A 24,297-nucleotide genomic window follows, 5' to 3' on the forward strand; every position below is an offset into this window, starting at 1 on the left:
TGTAGAGGGACCAAGTAAGTAGTTTCCCCAATTTTTGAAAGGAAAGCTAAATCCCATTTATGTGGGATGACCACGTCAGAAAAATCCCTCCTTTTTGCATCTCTTTGTTGTCTTCTTTCTCTCCTCTTTATTATATTCTTCTTCCCCAAATTGTATGCAAAGCTTTGAACTTTAAGGTTTACAAGCATCTTCTGAAGCAACCAAGGTAAGAATCATAACCCTTATCTTCCAAGCTTTCATCTAAGCCCCCATTTGTAAGGTTTGGCTTAGTGTTTTTTTCCAAGAATGGTTTTAGTGGGGTTATTAATCTTAAGCTTCCAATCCTTTTTTTGGGAGTGTTTTGAGTTGTAGGATTGTTTTTAACACCTTCCTAAGCTCCTAAATGAGTTAATAACTCATCTTCCTTGTTTAAATTAATGTAAGAGCAAGAGGAGAGATCAAAGGCTAGAGGCAAAGAGAGCTAGTCATTGGGTGATTTAAGGACATTTTTCTGTCACCTAGCTTCAAGGTAACACTATTCTAACTTGTCCATACCACATGTAGTTCATTAAATGTGCATATATGGTATGTTTTGTTCATGCAAGCATGTTTGAGTGATTTCATGGCAAGATTCATATTTGTGTGTTATATACATGAAAGATGGTTCTTTTTCACCTCTAAGACCTCAAATAAGACATTAATAAGCTTTGTTAGTCTTAAGGGAGCGCATGGATTAGATTTGAGTATGTTTTCATGCTCAAAACAGAGCATTCTGGTTCGTCAGTATCGATACTAAAAGAAAAATATCGATATTGTTCTTCGCGTGAGGCCTAAATCAGAGAAAATGTTTAAAAATGTTCAACAATGGTGTTGTTATCGATCGTTTCCACACTTTTTTCACAAAAGTTTAAATATATGAAGGGTTGGTGCAAAATCTTTAATCGAGGCTAAAATTTTGTCCGTTAACATTTTGATTAAGGTTAAAGTACATAAATGTTCCCTCGACTATAATGTATTACTTTATTAAGTCCCTCTATTATTAAAGTTACAAAATTATCCTCTGACTATAGTGTTATTTTGTTGAGTCTCTCGACTATTAGAAGTTACAAAATGATCACCTGACTATAAATTATGTTCCAAACTCGTCTTTTTTCGTGTTAAAAAATTGAAAATATTCTGAGCTAAACGTTAACCTGCTGATTGTGATATGATAAAATTTGATCCTAGAATCTCCAATGACTATCATATCTCAGCCATCATGTTAACGTCCACCTTAACAACAACTAATTTTTTAACATGAAAAAGACGAGTTTGGAACATAATAAATAATCAGTGAACATTTTGTAACTTTTAATAGCCAAGGGACTTAACAAAGTAACATTCTATAGTTTAAGAATAATTTTATAACTTTTAATAGTTGAGAGACTTAATAAAGCAGTACCCTACAGTCGAATGACTATTTATGTATTTTACCCTTTAAGCTAATCACAAGATCATTTAAATAATTACGTTTGTAATATATAATAAATAAACTTTTTAAATAAATATCAACTTACCATTACCTTACATTATTTCTTTAGAAAATACATAAAAATCTATTTCACATCGTAATTGATTTAGTTGGTAAGACAAAAGGAAAATGTAAGATTTTTATTAATTTAATTGAATAAAGAAAAATAAAATAATTCAGCACCACATCACATCTATTCTATCATAGAATGAAAAGTTCGAGGAGACTCTTATGGACGGGGTAGGTGCACCAGATTCTTCATTTTGGTCTCATTACGAAGATAAATGGTTCTGTGCCTCCACCAAACATTTGCCATTTTAACCATTATTATCCTCTTCTCTGCCTATAAACGTAACTCAAACCCAATCACCACTGCAAAAGCTTAAAAAGAAGAATAAATCTGGGGTCTTTTTGCTAGAAGTGTTGGATTTTGTGGTGGTTGGTTTCAGAAATCATGGATTTGGAATTCTTGCAATCTCTTGATGTTCAGATTCTTGTTGGTGCAGCAGTAGCTGTTTTAGCCATTGTTGTTGGTTCTGCTTATCTCTTTTCCTCTAGAAAACTTAAAGGTTTTGATTTTTCACTCAATTGACTTTATGCTGTGTTTTTAGCAGTTAAAATTCTGTTCTTTTGTTCAAAGATTTATTTTTTTTGAAAATTTTTTTCTTGGAGTGTTAAGAAACAGGTGCACTTAAATCTGGGGTTTTTCTGTTTATGTTTTGGTGTGTTTATGTATAGTGGTTAATGGGTTTTTTGGGGTATGTACTATGTAAGGTACTGAAATAGATTAATAGCTTCTTGTTAAGAATGTAGTGAAGAAATTGGGATCTTCAGATTGTTTGAGTAACTTGTGGCACTGTTTATCTTTTGGTCATGATTTAATCTGATTCTGAATGTTTTCGCATACCGATTGAATATGCGGTAAAAGATCGAGTTCTGTTTCAAATGTAATTTGAATGAAATGCTTGGGAATGAATGACTGTCACATAAAATATGAACGGCTTGTTTTCTGGATGGAATAGTTGTACACGTTGTGAGTATCTCTTCATGGATTGGTACTTTATCATGCTGTCAGAAGCAAGTATTGTTAACAAAGTTATTTCCTTTACTTAGTAAGCAATTGCTTTCATGAGTACTGAATCTTAACTTGGCTTTCGTTAATTGCAAAGCTCGCAGTGTTAACTTGGCTGTGCTTATAAAGAAAAGTGCAAGCCAGAATCAAGTGAACAATGTTAAAAGCAAAATGGAGTCTGTCGTAACCGGTTTTCGTCCGGGCACGAATTTTTTACTTAGCGGGAAAAGTGATGTGAATAAATGGTTTTTAAAATAATTTGGGAGTCGTCATCGGCCTTTTGGATCAGGTAGGTCGAATACCTAAAAATCATCCTTTAAAAGAGTTTTTAAGAAAACATCGATTAAAAGATAAACTGATCTGCGTTTTAACCAAAAATTCGTTCTTTTTAATAATAAAAAGGGATTCGTGGTCGGTTACGTTTAGGGAAGGATTAGCACCCCTACAACGCCCAAAATTGGTACTTTTTAATTATAAATTGTCTCTATTATTAGAAATTTAAAAATTCAAAATATATTTAATTTATAATCCTATTATTTCAAAATTATAATTATGAAAAAAATATATTAATTTATATATATTTATAAATAAAATATTTATTTATTTAGAAATATCAGAAAAGGACTTCTAGGTGCCTTAAGACAGCTCTTTTCTTCGATATTAAAAAATAAATAAATAATTAAAAAAATTAATATATAATTTATAAAATAGGATATTTATTTATTTAAAAATATCAGAAAATGGACATCCAGTTGTTTTAAGACTGCCCTTTCTTAATATTGAAAAATAAATAAATATTAAAACAGGATTAAAATAAGTTAAAAGTAATTAAATAAGATTTTAATAAATAAATATTATTTATTATATAAATATATATATTTATGGCTAAATAATAATAGTAATAATAATTAAAAGTAAACATAACATATAACTAAACAATGAATAAAATTAAAACTATATATTTAAAATAAATAAAACTTGTAAAAAAATAAATAAAAATTGAAATTAGTGACAAATTATAACCTAATAGAATTAAATACCTAATACATAATTAATTATTTAAAATTTGAGTGACTAAACATGCTATTCTCCTTATTTATTAATTTAGTGACTAAACTAAAATTATATAAATTTCATATATCAAATTAAAATAAATTGAAATATGTTGTTCGGGGTTTAAAATATTAATTATTAAAATTAAAGGACTAAATATGTTATTTACCTAATATATTTATAAATATTCGATCAGATTAAATTATAAGAAAATAAAATTAAAGGACTAAATCACGACATATAGGAAATGATTTCAGTGACTAAAATGGAATGTTACAAAACTAAGATGGTTGCGGAAAGGGTTTATCCATACGTGTAAATTACACATATATCCCTTCCCAAAACGACGTCGTTTGGGAAGGGATATATATAGCTCCAAACGCCTGGCCGAAGGGCCAGCATCCTCATTTCTTCTCTTCTTCTTCTCTCTCAAAAATGAGAGAAGAAGAAGCTCTCTCCATTCTCTCTTAATTTCCCTCACCGGAGGGAAATGATCTCCGGTCGGCCACCGTCAAACCCGTCGCCGGCCACCACATCCGGTGGCCGGAAATTACAACCCACCCCAAATTAAAGCCTGGTTTCCCCTAAAGCTAAATCTGGAGGTTTTTTAGCCTAAAATACTACTAAAATGCGTAGATCTAAAATTTTTTACCTTCGACCTTTGGCTTTCTGAAGGCGCAAGGAGGCTTTGATGACCGTTGTTCCCTCGGTAAGTTTCTGGATTGCTTTTTTTCTTCTCTGTGGCTGCTGGATGTTGTCCCCTCTTTCTATTTTTTTCTCCCCTTTTTCTTTTTTTTGTTTGCAGGGGAAACGAGGTTTTATAGCCTCAGTGAGGCTCTCGTCGGACCAGTCTAGAGGATGAAAGCCTTGGTGAGTCACCAAAGCTATGCTGGTGACTCACCGTAGAGGCGACGTGTGTGGTTGTCATCATGGCAGCAGAGCTTCTGGAGGCTTCAACGGCGAGGTGGCGTGGCACCGGAGGCAACGGCAACTGGGACGTGTCCCTAGGGTTATGATACCCTAGGGTTTCCTTGTTGGGACCATCTGGGCCGTTGGATCAAAACTAGATCCAACGCTGTGATGCTGGAGGCTGGGGCAAGAGATGATACAAACCCTAAATTAGGTTTAGGGTTTCCTGTGGGCTTCTGAATCTGGGCCGGTTACTGTTGGGCTTCAGATTTTGTAAAATGGGCCTGTAAAAATATAATAATAATAAATTATTTATTTAATAATAAAAATATAATATAATAATAATATTAAAACAAAATAATAATAATAAATAAAACAAATGAAATAAAAAACTAGTGTCTTCAACTTCCCCTCTTTGTTCATTCTTGTGTTAACGAGAATAGGGCAAAGACGAAAAGAAAATAAGTTTTTTTTTCATTTGACTTCACTTGATTATGATGGAAATGTTGAACAAGTTCTTCTTCTTTGGGATTAGTTCTTCTAATTATAAACTTTTCCACTGGGGATGACAATTTATCTCCTTCTTCAGATGAGTTCTTCTTATTATGAACTTCTTCTGGAAATGCTGATATTGATCGATCTTCTTCTTCATCTTCAGATGAGTTTTTCTCATTATGAATACTTCTGGAAATGTTGATGCTGATCTATCTCCTTCTGTGATAGAATCATAAAAGTTGAACAAATTCTTCTTATTAGAACTTCTTCTTCCTCTTCAGATGAGTTCTTCTCATTATGAACTCTAACTGGCACTGCTGATTCACTGAGTGATGAATTTAAACAAAAGGTTGAACAAGTTCTTCTCATTATGAACTTCTTTTTCCTTCTTCAGATGAGTTCTTCTCATTATGAACTCGACTGGAAATGCTGATAAATTCAAGCAAAAAGTTGAACAAGTTCTTCTCATTATGAACTTCTTCTTCCTTCTTCAGATGAGTTCTTCTCATTGTGAACTTTCTCTGGAAAAGTTGATCCATCAAGTGATGAATTTACACAAAGGTTGAACAAATTCTTCTCATTATGAATTTCTTCTTTCTTCTTCAGATGAGTTCTTCTCATTATGAACTCTAACTGGCACTATTGATTCACCGAGTGATGAATTTAAACAAAAGGTTGAACAAGTTCTTCTCATTATGAACTTGTTTTTCCTTCTTCAGAAGAGTTCTTCTCATTATGAACTCTTCTGGAAAAGTTGATCCATCGAGTAATGGATTTGAGCAAAAGGTTGAACAAGCTCTTCTCATTATGAACTTCTTCTTTCTTCTTCAGATAAGTTCTTCTCATTATGAGCTTTCTGGTAATGTTGATCCATCGAGTGAGGAATTTAAGCAAAAGGTTGAACAAGTTCTTCTCATTATGAACTTCTTCTTCCTTCTTCAGATAAGTTCTTCTCATTATGAATTCTTTGGAAATGCTGATGATCCGAAGGTTTTGAAAACATCAAAAAGCTCCTGAAGGCTTTTTGGAAACATCATGTATTGTAGGACTTACAGATGACCCTAAGGCTTTGAAAACATCAAAAAGCTCCCGAAGGCTTTTTGGAAACATCATGCATTGTAGGACTTACAGATGTGAGAAATAGTTTACTAAGTAAGAAACTATGAAAATCGTCTTCTTACTATTCAACAATTTCATTTTTAGAAAAGATTGAATGAGAAACTATGAAAACCGTTTTCACATTATTTTTCAAAATAACATGTTGATTGGTAACATGCCCCAATCTCAAGATAATGCTCACTCTTGCAGATTATGTTCATCTATTCTTCAGATGTTTGCGTGATTCCTGTATTTGCGGTTTTGAATACCTTCTTCTTGTAAGGTATTGTTCATCATGAATCTTCTTTTTCATATGAAGATCTGCAAAACCTTATGTTTGAATGCAATCATATGTATCAATGTAATGCATTGTCAATTGTGTAAATGATATTCTTATGAATGCATAAATGTTGATGCAATCTTATTTGACTTCAAAGTGGTGAACTAGGTCTTCCTTCACTTTTATCATTTATTGCCAGGGTTACCTCTGGATATCAGTGTAGAAACTTATGCTATCAAGCTTGCATTTCTGCAGAATCATCTGATCAACTTGTATCTTGGTGCCTTCTTTGCTTCATTTAAGTCTCATAAGAAATATTTTATTTGTGGAACTCTTGCCGTAGTCAGAACTATGACTTTGATGCCCCATTTTGTCTTTGGTAACATCAGCTTTCTTTGTTTGGACTTGTGTAGAAATCTAATAAAGCTTTCACCTTTGAAAATAGAATCTATCATTTTTAAAAAGAGAATCTATCATATTTGAAGAGAGAATCTATCATCTTTGAAGAGTGTAGATGTAGATATGTCTGACTCAGCGGGGATTAATTAGGAGAGTAGAGTCTGTTCTGATTTGACTCTTGAAACAGATCATAAGGAAGATTTATCCTAATTCCTTTCATGTCTCCACATCTAATTGGATCTCGAACAAGGCAACTTGGACCATATCACGTCGAGATGCTTATCAACAACCTATCGTTCAACCATAATTGGCTCCACTAGTTTCTTATTGTTAAAATTCTGCTTCTCTTCTGTGGAAAGAAATCTTTGTCATATCTCACTTCAAAGCTTGGTGTTGAAGAAGACAAACTTCACATTGGATCAATAAATGAAAACGCCATATGATCTGAACATTGGTTCAACATCAGAATAACTGGTTCGTAAAACATTTGACAACATTCTTCATCTCATGTGGTTTCAGCTCATATGTTCGTAAAGCATTTGACAACACATTCATCTTTTTTTTGGCTTCTGCCAAGATTTCTCAATCATTGAAGCTCTTTGCATGGTGTTCAAAATTTTTGTATGATGTCACAAGACCAATTGAGAACAAAACTCAATGGGGATTCAAGTGTGATGTTAGTATGACCAAAAAGTTGGTCAAATACACAAAATGTGCTAGTGTCGAATTGAATGGGAGACACTAATTGATCTCGATATCATCTCGGGCAAGGGCAAGTGTAATACTGATCACCTTTTCTTCGGAAATAAGCATTATAGAAAGTAGAAACACTTCAGCTATAGGATCCATGTACAGAAGGAGGTTTATGGAATTCTCGCCGCTGGGGATGAAACACACAGGATAAACCGAATAGATGAAAACTCAGTTCACCCTGGCTGGTAATGATAACCCTGGTAACAACGGGAATAAGAATAACATAAGTTGAGCCTCTTTATTTAATATCATCAAGTAAACAAACACTGATGTGAAAAACAACTTTGTGATTTTAACAGCGCGGTTGAAAACTAACTGCCAGAAATCTCAAAGAAATATGTTCAATCATTATTGTCACACAAAAGACCAAATTCAAAGCCGAGATCTTGAGGAACTAACCCTGGATCAAATGGTTTTCCTAGGGACCATCCTTATTCATGCAACTGTGATGTAGCTTAACAAAGAACATATTGTTATGTGACACATGGTTTAAGAAGATTGAGTATTTGAAACCATTCTTGCTGAGTAGATATTTGTTCAACAATATGATCCTGATGTAATTATCTGATGAACGAAACAATAATGTATAGCCAGCTCTACTATCACTGTTTCACCATTTTCATTCTTCATTCTTTCTGTCTTATTGGAAATATCTGCTCAAGTCAATGATTTTTAACACATGATGATGTGGGCCTTCAGCATACTCCAGCATTTGCTGATACGAACGTTCAAAAATGCATCAACAGTCCTAATTCTGATTGAAATGGGCTTTCAGCATGCCCCGACATTTGCTTCTTGTTAATCTGAGCCTTCAAAAATACCCCACATGGATCTGTCTGAAGGAACCTTTAAAATGCCCCAATATTTTACTGATACATATGTTAAAAGTGTGCTCCACATTACTTCTTGTTGAGATGAGCCTCCAAGAATGCCCAAATATTCTTATTGTTGTGAGCCTTCAAAATGCCCCAATATTCTATTTCTGGTTGAAATAGGCCCTCAAGATGTCCCTCTAGATCTGTCTGATTCACTCTTAATGTCTGTTTGACTGAAATGTCATGATCCCCACGAGGTCTAATTTTGAAAATGAATTGTTGTAGGTACTTGTAGCTTTATTCGTGCCCCAAATCTGTTTATCTTGAATACTCCATTCTGGTGTTACTAAACAGTAGTACTGTCAAGTAACTGGAGAAATTCTCTTCATGTTGTCACAAACTTAAGAAGTACTCAATCATTCTGGAGGGATTTAGTCAGACAGAGCAGTATAAATTGCTTGGTAATCCGTTCCAGGCTGACACAGTGGCTTATCATCTTTCAGTGAAGGCCATCTCTGAAATATACTTTTATGTGGGAGAGAAACCAATTTATGCAAACAGTAATCTGATGCAATAGCAAGACTACATATACAGTGGTACAGGTTCATCAAAAATCCACACCCATGCAACATGTTGATTCTGATAACAACTCATCTGATTATGAAGCGATCTTTCAGGATGATTTCACAGATATTGATAGTTCTTCTGATATCGAGGAAATCCTGAATTCTGATTCTGATGAGGAAAATAAACTGTTATACTTGACAAAAATGGATTCTCAGAGGCTGAGGCTTCAATAACCATGGAGAGATGTGGTCCAGATTCATCAATTGCAGAATTGAAAGATTTTATATGTGCTGATCAAATGGCTAAGGCTACTGACGCACTTCTTATGGTAGAAGATAGGAAGTCATTATGCAATGATCCCAATTACAAGCAAAGGCGAAACTTGGGCTATGATTTTAGAAAAGGAAGAAGTAGAGGAAGCTTGAAAAAAGGCTTTTTAATGAAGACGATCATGCAGTTTATCTTTCAATTCCAATGATTGGTTTTGGGGTTCCTACCGAACCAGATCAGATAACTCAAAGAACACTTCCAGAAGATGCTATTGGGTCTCCTTATTTCTAGTATGAGCAAATTCATCTTTCAAATCCAATGATTGGTTTTGGGGTTCATACCAAATCAGATCAGATAACTCAAAGAACACTTCCAGAAGATGCTATTGGGTCTCCTTATTTCTACTACGAGAACGTGGCACTTGCTCCAGTTAATGTTTGGACTGGAATATCACAATACTTATTCGATGTAGAGCTAAAATTTGTAGATTCGAAGCATTTTCATGCTGCTACACTGAAAAGGGGCTATATTCATAATCTGCCAATTGAGAATAGATTTCCTCTTATCTTGTTTTCTCCACGCACTATACATGATATTTTTCCATTGACAAAGAAATGATGGCCTTCCTGGGATCCAAGAACAAAGTTAAAATGTTTACAAACATGTACAGGAAGAGCCAAATTGACAGAAAGGATATGTAAGGCTCTTGAAGCTTATGACAATGAGCCACCTTCGAGTGTCCAGAAGTATGTTCTTGATGAGTGCTGAAAATGGAATCTGGTATGGGTTGGAAGGAATAAAGTTATTCCACTTGAACCTAATGAGGTGGAAATGCTTCTAGGTTTCCCTAAAAACCATACATGAGGAGCTGTTAGAGACATGTTCTCTAGTGATATCAATGTCCTGTCTCTTTTCTCTGGAATCAGTGATACAGAGGTTGCCTTCCACTGTCTTGGCATATCTTTGAAAACAGATATGCAAGAACTGAATGATGATCAGTTGGAGTAATTGATGAGTAGATTTGTCGAATTTGACCTTATTGTCGGTGGCATCCAGCGTAACAACCTTACTGGAAGAAATAAACATCATCAGGATAAACTAGAAGATTTTTGTTGGTGCATTTTCTTGCAATGACTGCTACGACAACTGACTCTTCTGCTGCTCCAATATATCCCACTCTTTTAGCATCATGGAACGGTTTAGTTGACAGTAAAACTGGTCATCTTTAACTTTTGGAATCTTGTAACCAATGTTACCCTATATAAAAGGCCTATAAGGGTAGATTATGTTCCAATGTCTTATTCTGTGCCATAAGTCCTCAAATTCAAATTTAGCAATCTTTGAAAGACATAATGAATATCATCTTGACAAAGAAAATGATCGGCATAGAAGAAGTAGCAATGATATATCAAGACTTGAGCCAGCATCACGGTATAACCAGAGTGCAGGTAGTGACTTGTTCATGTCTCTATGATGTAATCTTCTAGAGAACCTGAATTGATGGTTGGGGAAAATAATTTGTCTGGTGATGCTTATCGCCCTCAGCATGAGATAAACGATAATCTTTCTTGATGAGCTGCTAATAATGTCATCGGAGAGTGTCACAAGTTCAATTTTCCAGACTTTCTGGCTTCTTGGACCACTTGCCTTCAAAAATGTGAAGTGCTTCATTATTCTGGCATCGTTCATTCTTTTTCTACAATAGAGGTAGATTAGGCAACAACTTGCTTCAAGGACCTTTTTCATTTGAGATTGTCATGTTTGAAAATGTTTTTCCTCCTTTCTTTATCGAAGAATGAAAGAATTTTGTAAAGTATTACCCCTTTTAGGTTTATAATATAATCAAATCATAAACAATGAATTTAATGAATATCAAATAAGTCAACTACACTTTTAAATCATTCAAAAATCATAGTCCTATGGCAAGTGTCAAAATTATTGACTGATTTGAGGTGTAGGTTGATTTTGGTAAAGTAGGTTCTTTCAAGTTGGTTCAGTATGTCGCTTCGGGCTTCCACTAATTTGAAGAAATGGTTGTTATGCTCATCTTGTAGAGATACTTCTGGTTTCCAAATTCTCAGGAACATCTTTGGGATGTGTGGTGCTTCATTAAGAGCTTAAGATCATCTCTTATGTCGTTGTTGCACCATTCAATATTCGAGCCGCCTTTTTAGGTTTTCAACTCGAATCCTCTTTGGTTCTAAGATGTTATTTAAAAATTTACATCTTGAACCCCCCTTTTATCATTTTTCATATCAGCATTAAGGATTTTAAAAACTAATTTTTGCAAATAAAAATCAATCTTGAGATGCGAAATGAATTCTGAAGATATTCTCTCTTAATTGGATGCCTTCAATCTTGTTTTGCTTGACTTGGATCTGCTTTGCTGGGGATTTTTCTATCATCTGGATCCCTCTAGACTGCCAATTTTTTTTCTCTTTTTTCCTTTTTTTCTCCTTTTTCCTTTTGTTTTTTTTCAAGTATAATATTTCTTGACAGAATCTGAGTTTATTTGGTTTCTCAGAACTTTCCCATTCATTTCTGCCAAAATCAATGCTTCTCCGGAAAAGGCCTATTTTTTACAATATTTGACCCATCCCAATTAGACATCCATTTCTCACGAAAATCTTTATGTATAGGCAAGATCTTTTTAAACACTAGATCACCCTCTTGGAACTCTCTAGGATGTGATCTTTCATCATCCGTTTCTAATGCATTTGCTCATGGTAAATAGCTTTCAATTGATTCTCATCAATAAGGTTTAATTGATCAAATCGAGCTTGGATACATTCAGTCTTCTCCAATTTTTCCTCCTTTAGGATACAAAATGATGGGATCTCAACTTCAATTGGTAATACTGCTTCCATCCCATAGACTAAACAATAAGGTGTTGCCCCAGTAAATGTTCGCACAGTAATTCAATATGCATATAAGGCAAAAGGTAGCTTCTCGTGCCAATCTTTGTAAGCTTTAGTGGTCTTTGTAATGATCCTCTTAAGGTTCTTATTTGCTCCTGCAAATGCCTCATTCATCTTTGGGCGATATGTCACTGAATTTGCATGCTTGATCTGTGTGCGAAGTTCAATCATCTCATACATAGAAGTTCTTGTAAAAAGAGGTGTCTCCAGGGGATGAATATTCAAGATTAACTTTATTTACATGAAAAAAATGTAATTAATGCATGATATATTTATTTCAATCAATCACTTTTTCCTTCTTCTTTAGTAAGCCCCAATCACTCAAAATCATCTTCAATAAGTTGATTCATGATGCCTCATATCGTCTCTTTTTGCAGGAAGATTCCCGGATAATTGAAAGTTTGGTTCTTTTGAGGTTTTTTTTTTGGTTTATGATGGTTTTGTATTTGGAAGGACAAATGTGTGACTTATGAAGTCATGTATATGGTGGAATGTAGTATCATTAATCAATTCTACCCGAGAAGATAAACATCTAGAGTGAGTTTCTCAAAAACAGGTAGAGACATTTCTTCAGAGTCTCAGATAATTGTAGTGTCAAAATTTGGTTTTAGTACGGGTCGAGTAATTGGCGTTGGATGGGATATGGAAGATATAATTTTACCACTTGCCAAGATCTATAATTCTTGAAAAAGAATATTTAATCTACTTGATACTAAAAAAAATTCAAGATTAAAATTTAATTCCTTGCTCATAACCATAAAACAACACACATTTATTTATTGCACAAAAGCGGAGAAAAGAAACAAAAAACAAGTTCAAACAAGATGCTGAAAATAGAAAGTACTACAGTGGTAGATAACACTTCCACTTGTTTATGCATCATTACTCCTGTAATGTTGGGTGTGTACATAGCCCAGGATTTTTATCCTTATTTGCCCCCCATTTCTTGTGTCAAGACTCCCTTGTCGACGAGCGTTTCTATTTCCTTTAACAGTGACCAACAATTCCCTGTTGAATGTCCAGATACCCCCAAGTGAAAATTACAGAAGCTATTTTGATCATAGCAATGGGCATAAGGCTTTGGTGACACCTTCACCAATCTTGGTGTAATATATTGACCTTTAACCAAATGAGGGTATAGGTTTGAGATAGATTCTTGAAACACCTTCAGAGTTTTTGTCGCTCTTGAGGCTATCACCTTCTTTGATCGTTCTGAATGACTGAATGCTCTCATGTTATCGAGGGGGTTCTGGGTGCTCATTTCAGCTATAATTGGGGTAGTGTTCACCAGACTCCTTAGATTGCCCCTTGGGACCAAATCTTGAATCTGTCTTGAATTACCATACTCTCTAATAGGTTCTTGATCATCAGACACTATCACATCGAACTCATCATTATCATTCAGAACCTTATTCATAGCCTTTATAGCGGGATCCATTAAGGGTTTCTCTCCATGGAGTAAACATTTATCAGTCCATCAGTTTTGTCATTTGCTCTTTTGAATCATTATGGGATTTTTTTACTTGATCAATCATCTCTTGTTGAGTTGCTCTTGTAGTTTCTCAATTATACTAACCCTTGCTAAAATCTCATTCATGGTTCTTATCCTTGTTTAGGAAGACCAAGTTAGCTCCACTTTGATTTCAGAAATTATGTCATGGAATCCTCCATGAATTACTCTCATGTTTTCATGTTTAAATGTATGTAAAATAATTTAAAACCAAATGTAATTATGTAAAAATGAAAATGTAAATACAAACGTAAAAAATGCAAATGTAAATGTAAATATGTGAATGTAATAATAAAAATGCAAATTATGCAATACAAAAGCAAACATAAAAGTATAAATGCAAAAATGAAAAATGCAAAGATGAAAAATGCAAATGTATGTATGAAAAGGTGTTACTCAAGAATGATCATCTTAGAACAGATTTCATTGAACACAAAAGTTTCGGTACATCAAACAAAACTTTTACATGTATGGGACATCTTTCAGTCCTAACTTCTCTAAAGCCAAGTTAATTTCCATTCATGCTCAATAGTTGAATTATTAGTCTGCTTCAATTCCTCGTAAAATCAGGTTGGTCTATCAGCTTATGGGTCATATTGCTTGTCTGGACTGCAGCTTCTTCCATGACATTCTCTTTCATCTTCTGTATCAATTCTTGGAGTTGCTTATTTTCCCTTGTAAGAGAGCCTTTCTGTCCAAGAAGTTCTTGAACAAGATCTTCATATAAGTTGCAGTTCTTTTTCAGCTTGGTGACCCCTATTATCCACTCTTCTAGGGTACTTCCTAGGCTAGCATTTTGAAAGGCTTGACTGATCTTCTAAAAATTTTCATGCATGGTTTTCATTTCTGTGCTCAATTTCTTGTTTTGGTCGTTCAAGTCCTTCAAATAACATGCTTGAGCTTCATAAAAACCTCCATTACTCTAAATGTCCCGACTGATACTCTTACTGTAGACTGCTTTTGGTATCAATCTGGTAGGATCTTTGTGTAATATTTTTGGTATTAATATAACTGGTTCTCTATGTACAGAACTTCCCTCGATCCTCGTAGTTTCTTCAGGATGTCTTTCCTTGGCCGCATCATATTTTGTTTGATCATAAAACTTTTTGTCCATTTACGATTTCTTTCCAATATGATGAACAGTCTTTCCAGTAAACACCTTTTGGTTATGCCATTATCATGCAATGCAAACAAAAGAAATCAATATGAACAGATTAGAGCAATGTAACATGAAAAAATAAGAAAAAAATAGAATAGTTAGTACCAACTAATGGAAAAAAATCTATCTATCAAGGTATAAATCTTAACCTCATGCTTTCTAGTTCCATGCTTTGTTTGGAAAAATAACCTAACATATGATTACTAGTTCGCAGGCATTTATTCAGAGAGAAAAATAATAAATTAAATAAATTAAAAGCTAGAGCTTATTTCTCCTTTGTGTATACCTACTGACAAAATTTCGGCATGGTTTCAGATCGGGAGAGTTTCTAGGGTTTATTATATGCAGGTTTTCAGTTCTATGAGTAAAGGTACTCGAACTGTCCTTGTTGATGCCCCCTTGGGCTGTCAACCCTCAATCCTAGTCCATTACAGACTTAAGCGGATCGAGTTCAATTCGAGGGGACACATTTCTCTATGCCTGACACGGAGAATAAATTCTCACGAAGACATAGAGCATATGAACCCCGAAAGTTACTTGCTAGGTCTGACACGGAGAATAAATTCTCACGAAGACGTCGCTTTCACTCCCACTTAAAGGGACAAGCTTGATTAAAAAGCTTATGTTATGCAATGCAAGTGTTGTGTGTGAGGAGAAATGTTCAAACATCTAACAAATAAATAATAAAATTTAATATTTGAAAATAAAGCATTAATTAAAATAACATATAAATATTATGAAAATAATAAGTATATATATAAAAATTTTGAAAAGAAAGAATTAAAAAATTAAATATACAAATTTTTAATTTTCTAATTGATAGAGACAATTAATAATTGGTTTTAAAGTTTGACCAATCCCCAGCGGAGTCGCCAAGCTGTCGTAATCGGTTTTCGTCCGGGCACGAATTTTTTACTTGGCGGGAAAAGTGATGTGAATAAATGGTTTTTAAAATAATTTGGGAGTCGCCATCGGCCTTTTGGATCAGGTAGGTCGAATACCTAAAAATCATCCTTTAAAAGAGCTTTTAAGAAAACATCGATTAAAAGATAAACTGATCTGCGTTTTAACCAAAAATTCGTTCTTTTTAATAATAAAAAGGGATTCGTGGTCGGTTACGTTTAGGAAGGATTAGCACCCCCACAATGCCCAAAATTGGTACTTTTTAATTATAAATTGTATCTATTATTAGAAATTTAAAAATTCAAAATATATTTAATTTATAATCCTATTATTTCAAAATTATAATTATGAAAAAATATATTAATTTATATATATTTATAAATAAAATATTTATTTATTTAGAAATATCAGAAAAGGACTTCTAGGTGCCTTAAGACAGCTCTTTTCTTCGATATTAAAAAATAAATTAATAATTAAAACAATTAATATATAATTTATAAAATAGGATATTTATTTATTTAAAACTATCAGAAAATGGACATTCAGTTGTTTTAAGACTGCCCTTTCTTAATATTGAAAAATAAATAAATATTAAAACAGGATTAAAATAAGTTAAAAGTAATTAAATAAGATTTTAATAAATAAATATTATTTATTATATAAATATATATTTATGGCTAAATAATAATAGTAATAATAATTAAAAGTAAACAGAACATATAACTAAACAATGAATAAAATTAAAACTATATATTTAAAATAAATAAAACTTGTAAACAAATAAATAAAAATTGAAATTAGTGACTAAATTATAACCTAATAGAATTAAATACCTAATTCATAATTAATTATTTAAAATTTGAGTGACTAAACATGCTATTCTCCTTATTTATTAATTTAGTGACTAAACTAAAATTATATAAATTTCATATATCAAATTAAAATAAATTGAAATATGTTGTTCGGGGTTTAAAATATTAATTATTAAAATTAAAGGACTAAATATGTTATTTACCTAATATATTTATAAATATTCGATCAGGATTAAATTATAAGAAAATAAAATTAAAGGACTAAATCACGACATATAGGAAATGATTTCAGTGACTAAAATGGAATGTTACAAAACTAAGATGGCTGCGGAAAGGTTTATCTATACGTGTAAATTACGCATATACCCCTTCCCAAAACGACGTCGTTTGGGAAGGGATATATATAGCTCCAAACGGCTGGCCCGAAGGGCCAGCATCCTCATTTCTTCTCTTCTTCTTCTCTCTCAAAAATGAGAGAAGAAGAAGCTCTCTACCTTCTCTCTTAATTTCCCTCACCGGAGGGAAATGATCTCCGGTCGGCCACCGTCAAACCCGCCGCCGGCCACCACATCCGATGGCCGAAAATTACAAAACCCACCCCAAATTAAAGCATGGTTTCCCCTAAAGCTAAATACGGAGGTTTTTTAGCCTAAAATACTACTGAAATACGTAGATCTAAAAATTTTACCTTCGACCTTTGGCTTTCTGACGGCGCAATGAGGCTCTGATGACCGTTGTTCCCTCGGTAAGTTTCTCTTCTCTCTTTTCCTTGCTGTTTTGGTGATTTGTGGTTGCTGGATTGCTTTTTTTTTCTTCTCTGTGGCTGTTGGATGTTGTCCCCTCTTTCTATTTTTTTCTCTCCTTTTTCCTTTTTTTGTTTGCAGGGGAAACGAGGTTTTATAGCCTCGGTGAGGCTCTCGTCGGACCAGTCCAGAGGATGAAAGCCTTGGTGAGTCACCAAAGCTATACTGGTGACTCACCGTAGAGGCGACGTGTGTGGCTGTCGTCGTGGCAGCAGAGCTTCTGGAGGCTTCAACGGCGAGGTGGCGTGACACCGGAGGCAACGGCGGCTGGGACGTGTCCCTAGGGTATCACCCTAGGGTTTCCTTGTTGGGACCATCTGGGCCGTTGGATCAAAACTAGATCCAACGCTGTGATGTTGGCGGCTGGGGCAAGAGATGATACAAACCCTAAATTGGGTTTAGGGTTTCCTGTGGGCTTCTGAATATGGGCCGGTTACTGTTGGGCTTCAATTTTGTAAAATGGGCTGTAAAAATGTAATAATAATAAATTATTTATTTAATAATAATAATATAATATAATAATAATATTAAAACAAAATAATAATAATAAATAAAACAAATGAAATAAAAAACTAGTGTCTTCAGAGTCAATATATGACTATATTTTGACGTGGATTGTTCTGAATATCTGATCAAAGTTGCATATTTATGCATTTCAAGAGACCGATCTATTGTGTTCATTTTAACTTATGCTATTGTGTTCATTTTAACTTATGACCGCTAGGTTAGGGAAAGTTGCAGGTTCAAGCAGTCTCGGTGATAAATCTACTTGAGTTTGGCTTGTTAACTGTTGTTGAGCTCTAATTGATCTTCAGTTCCTTGTATTATTCTCTGTTGTCAATGGACTTTTATTTGCTAATAAAGCAATCACCATTTTTCCCCATAAAAGTTGATTTATTGAGTATTAATCTACTTCTTGGTACACTTTTCCTTTCCCCAAGTTTTGTTATTGTATCGTTTGCTTAAGAAGTTGTTGACACTGTCATTTTTGCTTTTTAGGCTGTCTAGATCCAGAGAATTTCAAAGATTTTAAGCTCATCAAGCGCCAGCAGTTGAGTCATAATGTGGCAAAGTTCACATTTGAACTTCCTACACCTACTTCAGTTTTGGGTCTTCCCATCGGGCAGCATCTAAGTTGCAGGTTCAGTTGATTATATTCATCCTTTTTGTATTTCTTCCTAGGATAATGGTTATACTTACTTTCCAAATGCTTGTGAACTGGACTACTATATGAGTTAGATGCTCTTCATCTTAACAGGGGAAAGGATAGCCAAGGTGAGGAGGTTATCAAGCCATATACGCCAACAACATTGGATTCTGATGTTGGTTGTTTTGAATTAGTTATTAAGGTACTTACCTGAAACTTTGCGTTGGGTGGAGTTATCTTCAGTGTGATTTTTGTATATCTGGGTGCACCCCATCTGTGAACTTTCTGATGGTAATTTGCTTGCAAGTAGATGTACCCTCAAGGAAGGATGTCACACCATTTTAGAGAGATGCGGGTTGATGATTATCTTTCCGTGAAGGGTCCCAAGGTATACAGTTTCTTTCATATGAAAGCATAATTTCCCCTTGTCCGTAGGGTTATCTGTCGCTTTTGCACCCTGTTTCTCTGGATAACATTACTATGGCCACATTGTTAGCAACAATGGTTTTTCTTTTTGGCTAATCATTTTGCCTTTATTGCGACAGAATATTAGAGTATCACCATAAAACTCATTTTTGCTTACCGTTGAGTCTGATGCAATCTTGCTAAACATTCCACTGCGTTTCCTACAGAATACAAACACATCATGTTTGTTTTATACGCTTTCCTCATATTATTTAAGGCTTGCTATCTTACTGTATTTCTGGCCTTGTCTGAATTATGTTCAGCTTGAGAATTCACATTTGGTTATCATTTTTTAATGTTATTCCTAATCGTTTCTTCCAGGGGCGGTTCAGGTATCAACCTGGTGAAGTTAGAGCTTTTGGGATGATTGCTGGAGGCTCTGGCATTACTCCAATGTTCCAAGTATGTTAATCATTTTTCAACAAGTGCTTTTTTTTAACATATTTGGTTAGATTCGATACATGTTTCCTTTTCCACTTGTTTTAATCATTGCCTGTTGCAGTTTTCAATGTTCGAATAATGTTTCACCATCATTTGTTTTCTGGTTTTTGGCTTCTGATTAGGTTGCCAGAGCCATTCTGGAGAACCCAAAAGACATGACAAATGTACACCTTATTTATGCTAACGTTACATACGAAGACATTCTTTTGAAGGTATTTTACTTTCTACTTTGTATTTTGAGTCTTCCGCTTTGGAGAATAGAATACAGTCCTGCCTCTAAGGGGAATGCTGAGTTATATTGGGTCTTGAATGCAATTGTATACTGGACAAGGCCCTTATTTCGTTTTGGGTGCGGAAAGGTCCGGGCAAGATAGGCCTAAAACCTTGCTTATGTCTTTTCTATCTGATGCTAGTCCTTTAGAATAACCTCATAGGACTCTGTAGGTTATAGATCCCTCAATAATACTTAGTTTAATATTCAAATTTAATCTGTTAGTCTTATGTCTAATCTGTTTTGCAGAGTTTTACTTAGGATTGTTCTCTAAGAGTTCTATAAGCTAAGGGATATCTCTTCATTTTTTAATAACACAGCTTCTGTTTTATTTTATAATGACAAATTTCATGGTGGATTTCATTTCCATATTATAATCACGTTTCCTTAAATAACTGAAATAATTTCTGAACGTTGCACATTTAATGTGCAATGATTGTTATGGCTACCTTGGAGGCATGGATGTACTCGCACAGCCTGTAATACAGGCGTGATTTTAGTGACTAGATCATAGGAATTAGGAAATGGATCAGAAAGTGAAATTCAAATGATTTATTTGCAGGAAGAGTTGGATAGCCTTGTTTCCAATTACCCCGGTCGCTTCAATGGCTACTATGTTTTGAACCAGGTTTGTTGCTCTGACCATAACACACACTAATTATTTTTCAAATGTAAAAAGGACAGGTATAGTGGCCATGTTATGAGATTCGGATATGGGTATGTGTCTGGCTTGGGTACTTCTCTTCAAGTTTCTCCATATATTGGGTGTCCTAATGCATGTCATACATGAATACCTCAAAAAAAAAAATGAATGATCGGAGTAACATAGCTTAATAGAGCCTCTTAGAGAAATTCTTTGAGAAGCAAACGAGTTTTGAAATTTATATCTATGATACTCCTTTGTCACTCCATTTAGCTGCACATATACTATTTCCTGTGATTCGGTAATGCAAATGGCATGTGGTTTGAGCTACTTGATCAATCTACTATAAATATTTTCGGTTGCCGTATCTCTCATTCCATATACATGCAACTTTGAAGTTCAACTTCTGCGCTTAGCCTCTTGTTACATACCGGATGTTAACGTTGATAGCCGTTTTCTTAACAAACATCATTATGACGATGATATTTCTTCAGCCTCCGGAAGTGTGGGATGGTGGCATCGGCTTTGTGTCGAGGGAAACGATTCAAACCCACTGCCCGGCACCGGCTTCTGATATCAAGGTACATTACTTCTTTACATTCCGTATTCCTAAATGGAAACAAAATGTATCGACTTATTTTTGGAAAAATAACAAAATTTATGAACCATGAATTTTGATATTATGACCTGTAGATTCTAAGGTGTGGTCCTCCACCCATGAACAAGGCCATGGCCGGCCACCTTGATGCTCTCGGCTATTCTCCGGAGATGCAGTTCCAGTTCTGACCCCTCTAGACGTGGTCGAGCTCGACTTGGACTGTTATTAATCTTCCTTATTTTTGAGGAAAAAAACTGTTTGTTATCAACTTGTAATTGGTACTTTTTTAAGCATAGGAACCAAGTGGCTTAGTATGATTCAGATGATTGAACTCTTCCCCACATTTTCCAGCTTAATAAGTTGAATAAAGTCCAAAGAATAAGGTCTCCCTAAAGCTTTATTTTTGTTAAATTTCATTTTTTTAAATTGACTGCTTATAAATTCTCATAGCAAAAGTCAAGTTCCCATCGCATTCCACCTAAATTTATTTTTCCTAAAATTAAAATGTCATATTTTATTATCTTTCCTCTCTCCCTTTTCAATATGAGCATGTCTCTTGAATTATTGGGTAATAGTTCCAACATATATATGGTGAACACTGCATGTATGATCCTATCATTATCATGAACATTGAGCCATGATTGTTCCTTTAACTCCAATTGTAAAATTAGAAAATTTAACTGTAAGTATGCCAAATAATTATTCATATAAAAACAAATTATATACTTTTTAACATATGTTTGTGGAGTTAAAAAGAACACCACTACTTCTGTACAAATACCTACCCCTAAAATTATACCTGTATAAAATTTGAGCTGGATTTGATATTTCAATTTTTCTAAGAGCCCAACTTACGATTTTGGACTTTCAGTATTCCTAGAAAAGTCCCCCAATCCACTTTTACACACCACGCGATCTGTTGTTGAGACCCATTTGCCAAAATATGCCCATAATAGTTTGGTCAAAGTACTTGGACAGTCTCCCTACAATTATGTAGAGAGCAAATAAGTCCCTATGCGTTTAAAATTAAAGCAAATTGATAAAATTTATAACGATTATAACGATTATAACGGGAATCATCAAAATACTGAGGTGGCATATGTGTTATTGCAAAGTTGATGTGGCATTGACAATAATGAATGAGATACATTAAAATAATAATATTTTCATATGACTTGGATTTTAGCTAAAAAATTGTACACGTGTTAGTTTCAGTTTCAACAAATTGCTTCCACTTAAAAAATACGGGGACTTAATTTCTCTATCATTTAAGAGATGGACTTATTTACTCACTTTATGAAGGTAGAAAAGGACTGTTGAGGTACTTTGACTCATAAACATATGTCCCAAATCAGGTACAAACCGAGCCACTTTTTACATATCGCTAAGTTTCCAAATGTATGGCGATGGTTCGAATTGCGTATTCATTCATTCCCCTTAGTTAGTCATTTTTGAGTTTTTTTTATCACATTTTTAAAATCGAGCCTTTTTATTTTACCATCTTTTGCTATCCTTGTTAGGACAAGAGAATGAGTTACTTGATGTATGTTCATCGACGAAAAAAAGAGAAAAAAGAAGAAAAAAATTGAGCATGGTTCGAATAAAACAAAAAAAGGAAAAAAGTTCGAAAAAGGAAACACAATTGGTTGTTTAGTATTTGTTACAATTTTTTTTTTTTTGCATTACTTTTAGTTACATTGTATTTCTCATGGAATTAAACTTATTTGTGCATCTCTTGTCTTGACATTTAACCCATTTTGGCCTTCTTCCCTACCTTTACCTAAGCCTCATTGCAACCCTTTTTAAAGACCTTTTGATTATTGCATCTTGTTTATTTTCAGTGGTGGAGATTTGATTTTCTTACATGCCAATGGTAATGTCATGGTAGGTTCTGGCTTAGACTGTTTTCTTTCACCTGAAACATTTCGAGCGAAATGAGTGAATCCTTGTGAGGGTGTTGAGTCTTCTTACATTGAAATTGATAGATTAATGGAATGTCATGGTTTTGCTTAAATTATTCCTATTTATGCGTTTCACTTTATTGTTATTTTTGGTTTCGATAATTGTTGTTATCTTGACTTACTTGGTTTCCCTAGATATGAGGTGAGATAAAGGAAAGTAAATAAAAGTTTTAAAATGGTTTGGTTAAGTTATGCTTGAGGACAAACATTGAATAAGTGAGGGAGAATTTGATGAGTGTTTTAAATTGCACATGTTTTGTTGATAATTATTCCTCTCTATTTATTTTATGTTGCTGATTTAGGATGTTTTAATTAATTTTTTTGCATGAGCTTATTTTATGGAAACAACATTAAAAGGATCAGTTCTGTAGTTTTTTTATTTTTTGGAATCATGGCTAGGAACATGGGCATGACCTAGGGCATGACACAGTTCGACGTGACAGTTTCTAGAAGATCTAGTCAGCATTAATCTAGAAGGTGGACGGACAAAGCTATCTTAGGGAGATTTATCTTAGGTATTAAGTTTGAATTTAAAATACTATGGGGAACTATTTTATTTTTGGATTATCTTTTTATTTTGAATTTATTTTTAGGGTTTTAGAAGACTATAAATACCCCTTTGGGTATTGCTTGAATATGTATTTATTTATTTCGATTTTATAAAATTTTCTCGGGTTTTTATCAAAGTTCTTTTCCTTTTGCTTTAGTTTTCTCTTACTTTCTTTTTAAACAAATGCTAAGCATGATTTTGATCATGCTTAGCTAAACTTTTAATTAGCCAAAGGCCTAGGGATGACTCAATTCTGTTTGTGAGAACTGAAAAGCACTTAACATCTCGGGTGGCATTCTTGATTCTCTGAAATATTGATTTGACAATCGGTCTTATCTTTAAAGTATTTACACTTTCATTTTAAAAAGTCGACGTTGGTTTGAATGTTATTTGAATTTATAGTTTGGAGGAAGAATCAGTTGGTCTAAATTCAACTTCCTAGGAACAAATTTAGTGACGGTCCACCAAGATGAATCGAGATCGGATTCGATCATTGTTGAGAGACCATAATCCGAGAACGGGCTTTTCCAATGCTTAAAGCTACATTGTACTAATGCGGATAGCCATGGTTAGTTCAAGTAAGAACTGAATTCCGGATATTGACTTGAGAATATAGGTTTACCGGAGAGAAAAGTAAGTTACAAGGTTGAGCCTTGTAGACTGTAATCGACATGTATCCAGAGTAAAATTCTTTTGATGATCAATTTGAATTGAGGCGAAGTGAAATTTGATGCTATTTTTACTCATTTGATTTCTTTTAAAGATTTACTTTATTTAATTTTTCTTTCTTTCAATTCTTGATTTATCATCTTTCAATTTGAAACCATTTTTTTATAATTTTTATATTAAGATCAAAACAATTCAATATCAGAAGCTCTGTGGATCAATCATTCTTCTCTTTGACATACTTTATTTC

The 24,297-nt window shown here is 34.0% G+C and overlaps 1 protein-coding gene across 1 annotated transcript; it reads left to right on the top strand.

Annotated features, from left to right (window-relative positions):
* Window positions 1-1,648: 1,648 nt before the first annotated feature.
* LOC120139222 (NADH--cytochrome b5 reductase 1-like) lies at window positions 1,649-21,111 on the top strand. Its single transcript, XM_039154531.1, has 9 exons — window positions 1,649-2,058; window positions 18,305-18,446; window positions 18,564-18,654; window positions 18,763-18,840; window positions 19,239-19,319; window positions 19,481-19,570; window positions 20,192-20,257; window positions 20,767-20,853; window positions 20,966-21,111. The coding sequence occupies exons 1-9, from the start codon at window positions 1,944-1,946 to the stop codon at window positions 21,056-21,058; spliced, it is 843 nt and encodes a 280-aa protein (XP_039010462.1). The 5' UTR covers window positions 1,649-1,943; the 3' UTR covers window positions 21,059-21,111.
* Window positions 21,112-24,297: the final 3,186 nt, after the last annotated feature.

Source organism: Hibiscus syriacus, unplaced genomic scaffold (assembly GCF_006381635.1).
Source record: "Hibiscus syriacus cultivar Baekdansim isolate YM2019G1 unplaced genomic scaffold, ASM638163v2 tig00110733_pilon, whole genome shotgun sequence".
NCBI classification, from domain to species: Eukaryota; Viridiplantae; Streptophyta; class Magnoliopsida; order Malvales; family Malvaceae; genus Hibiscus; species Hibiscus syriacus.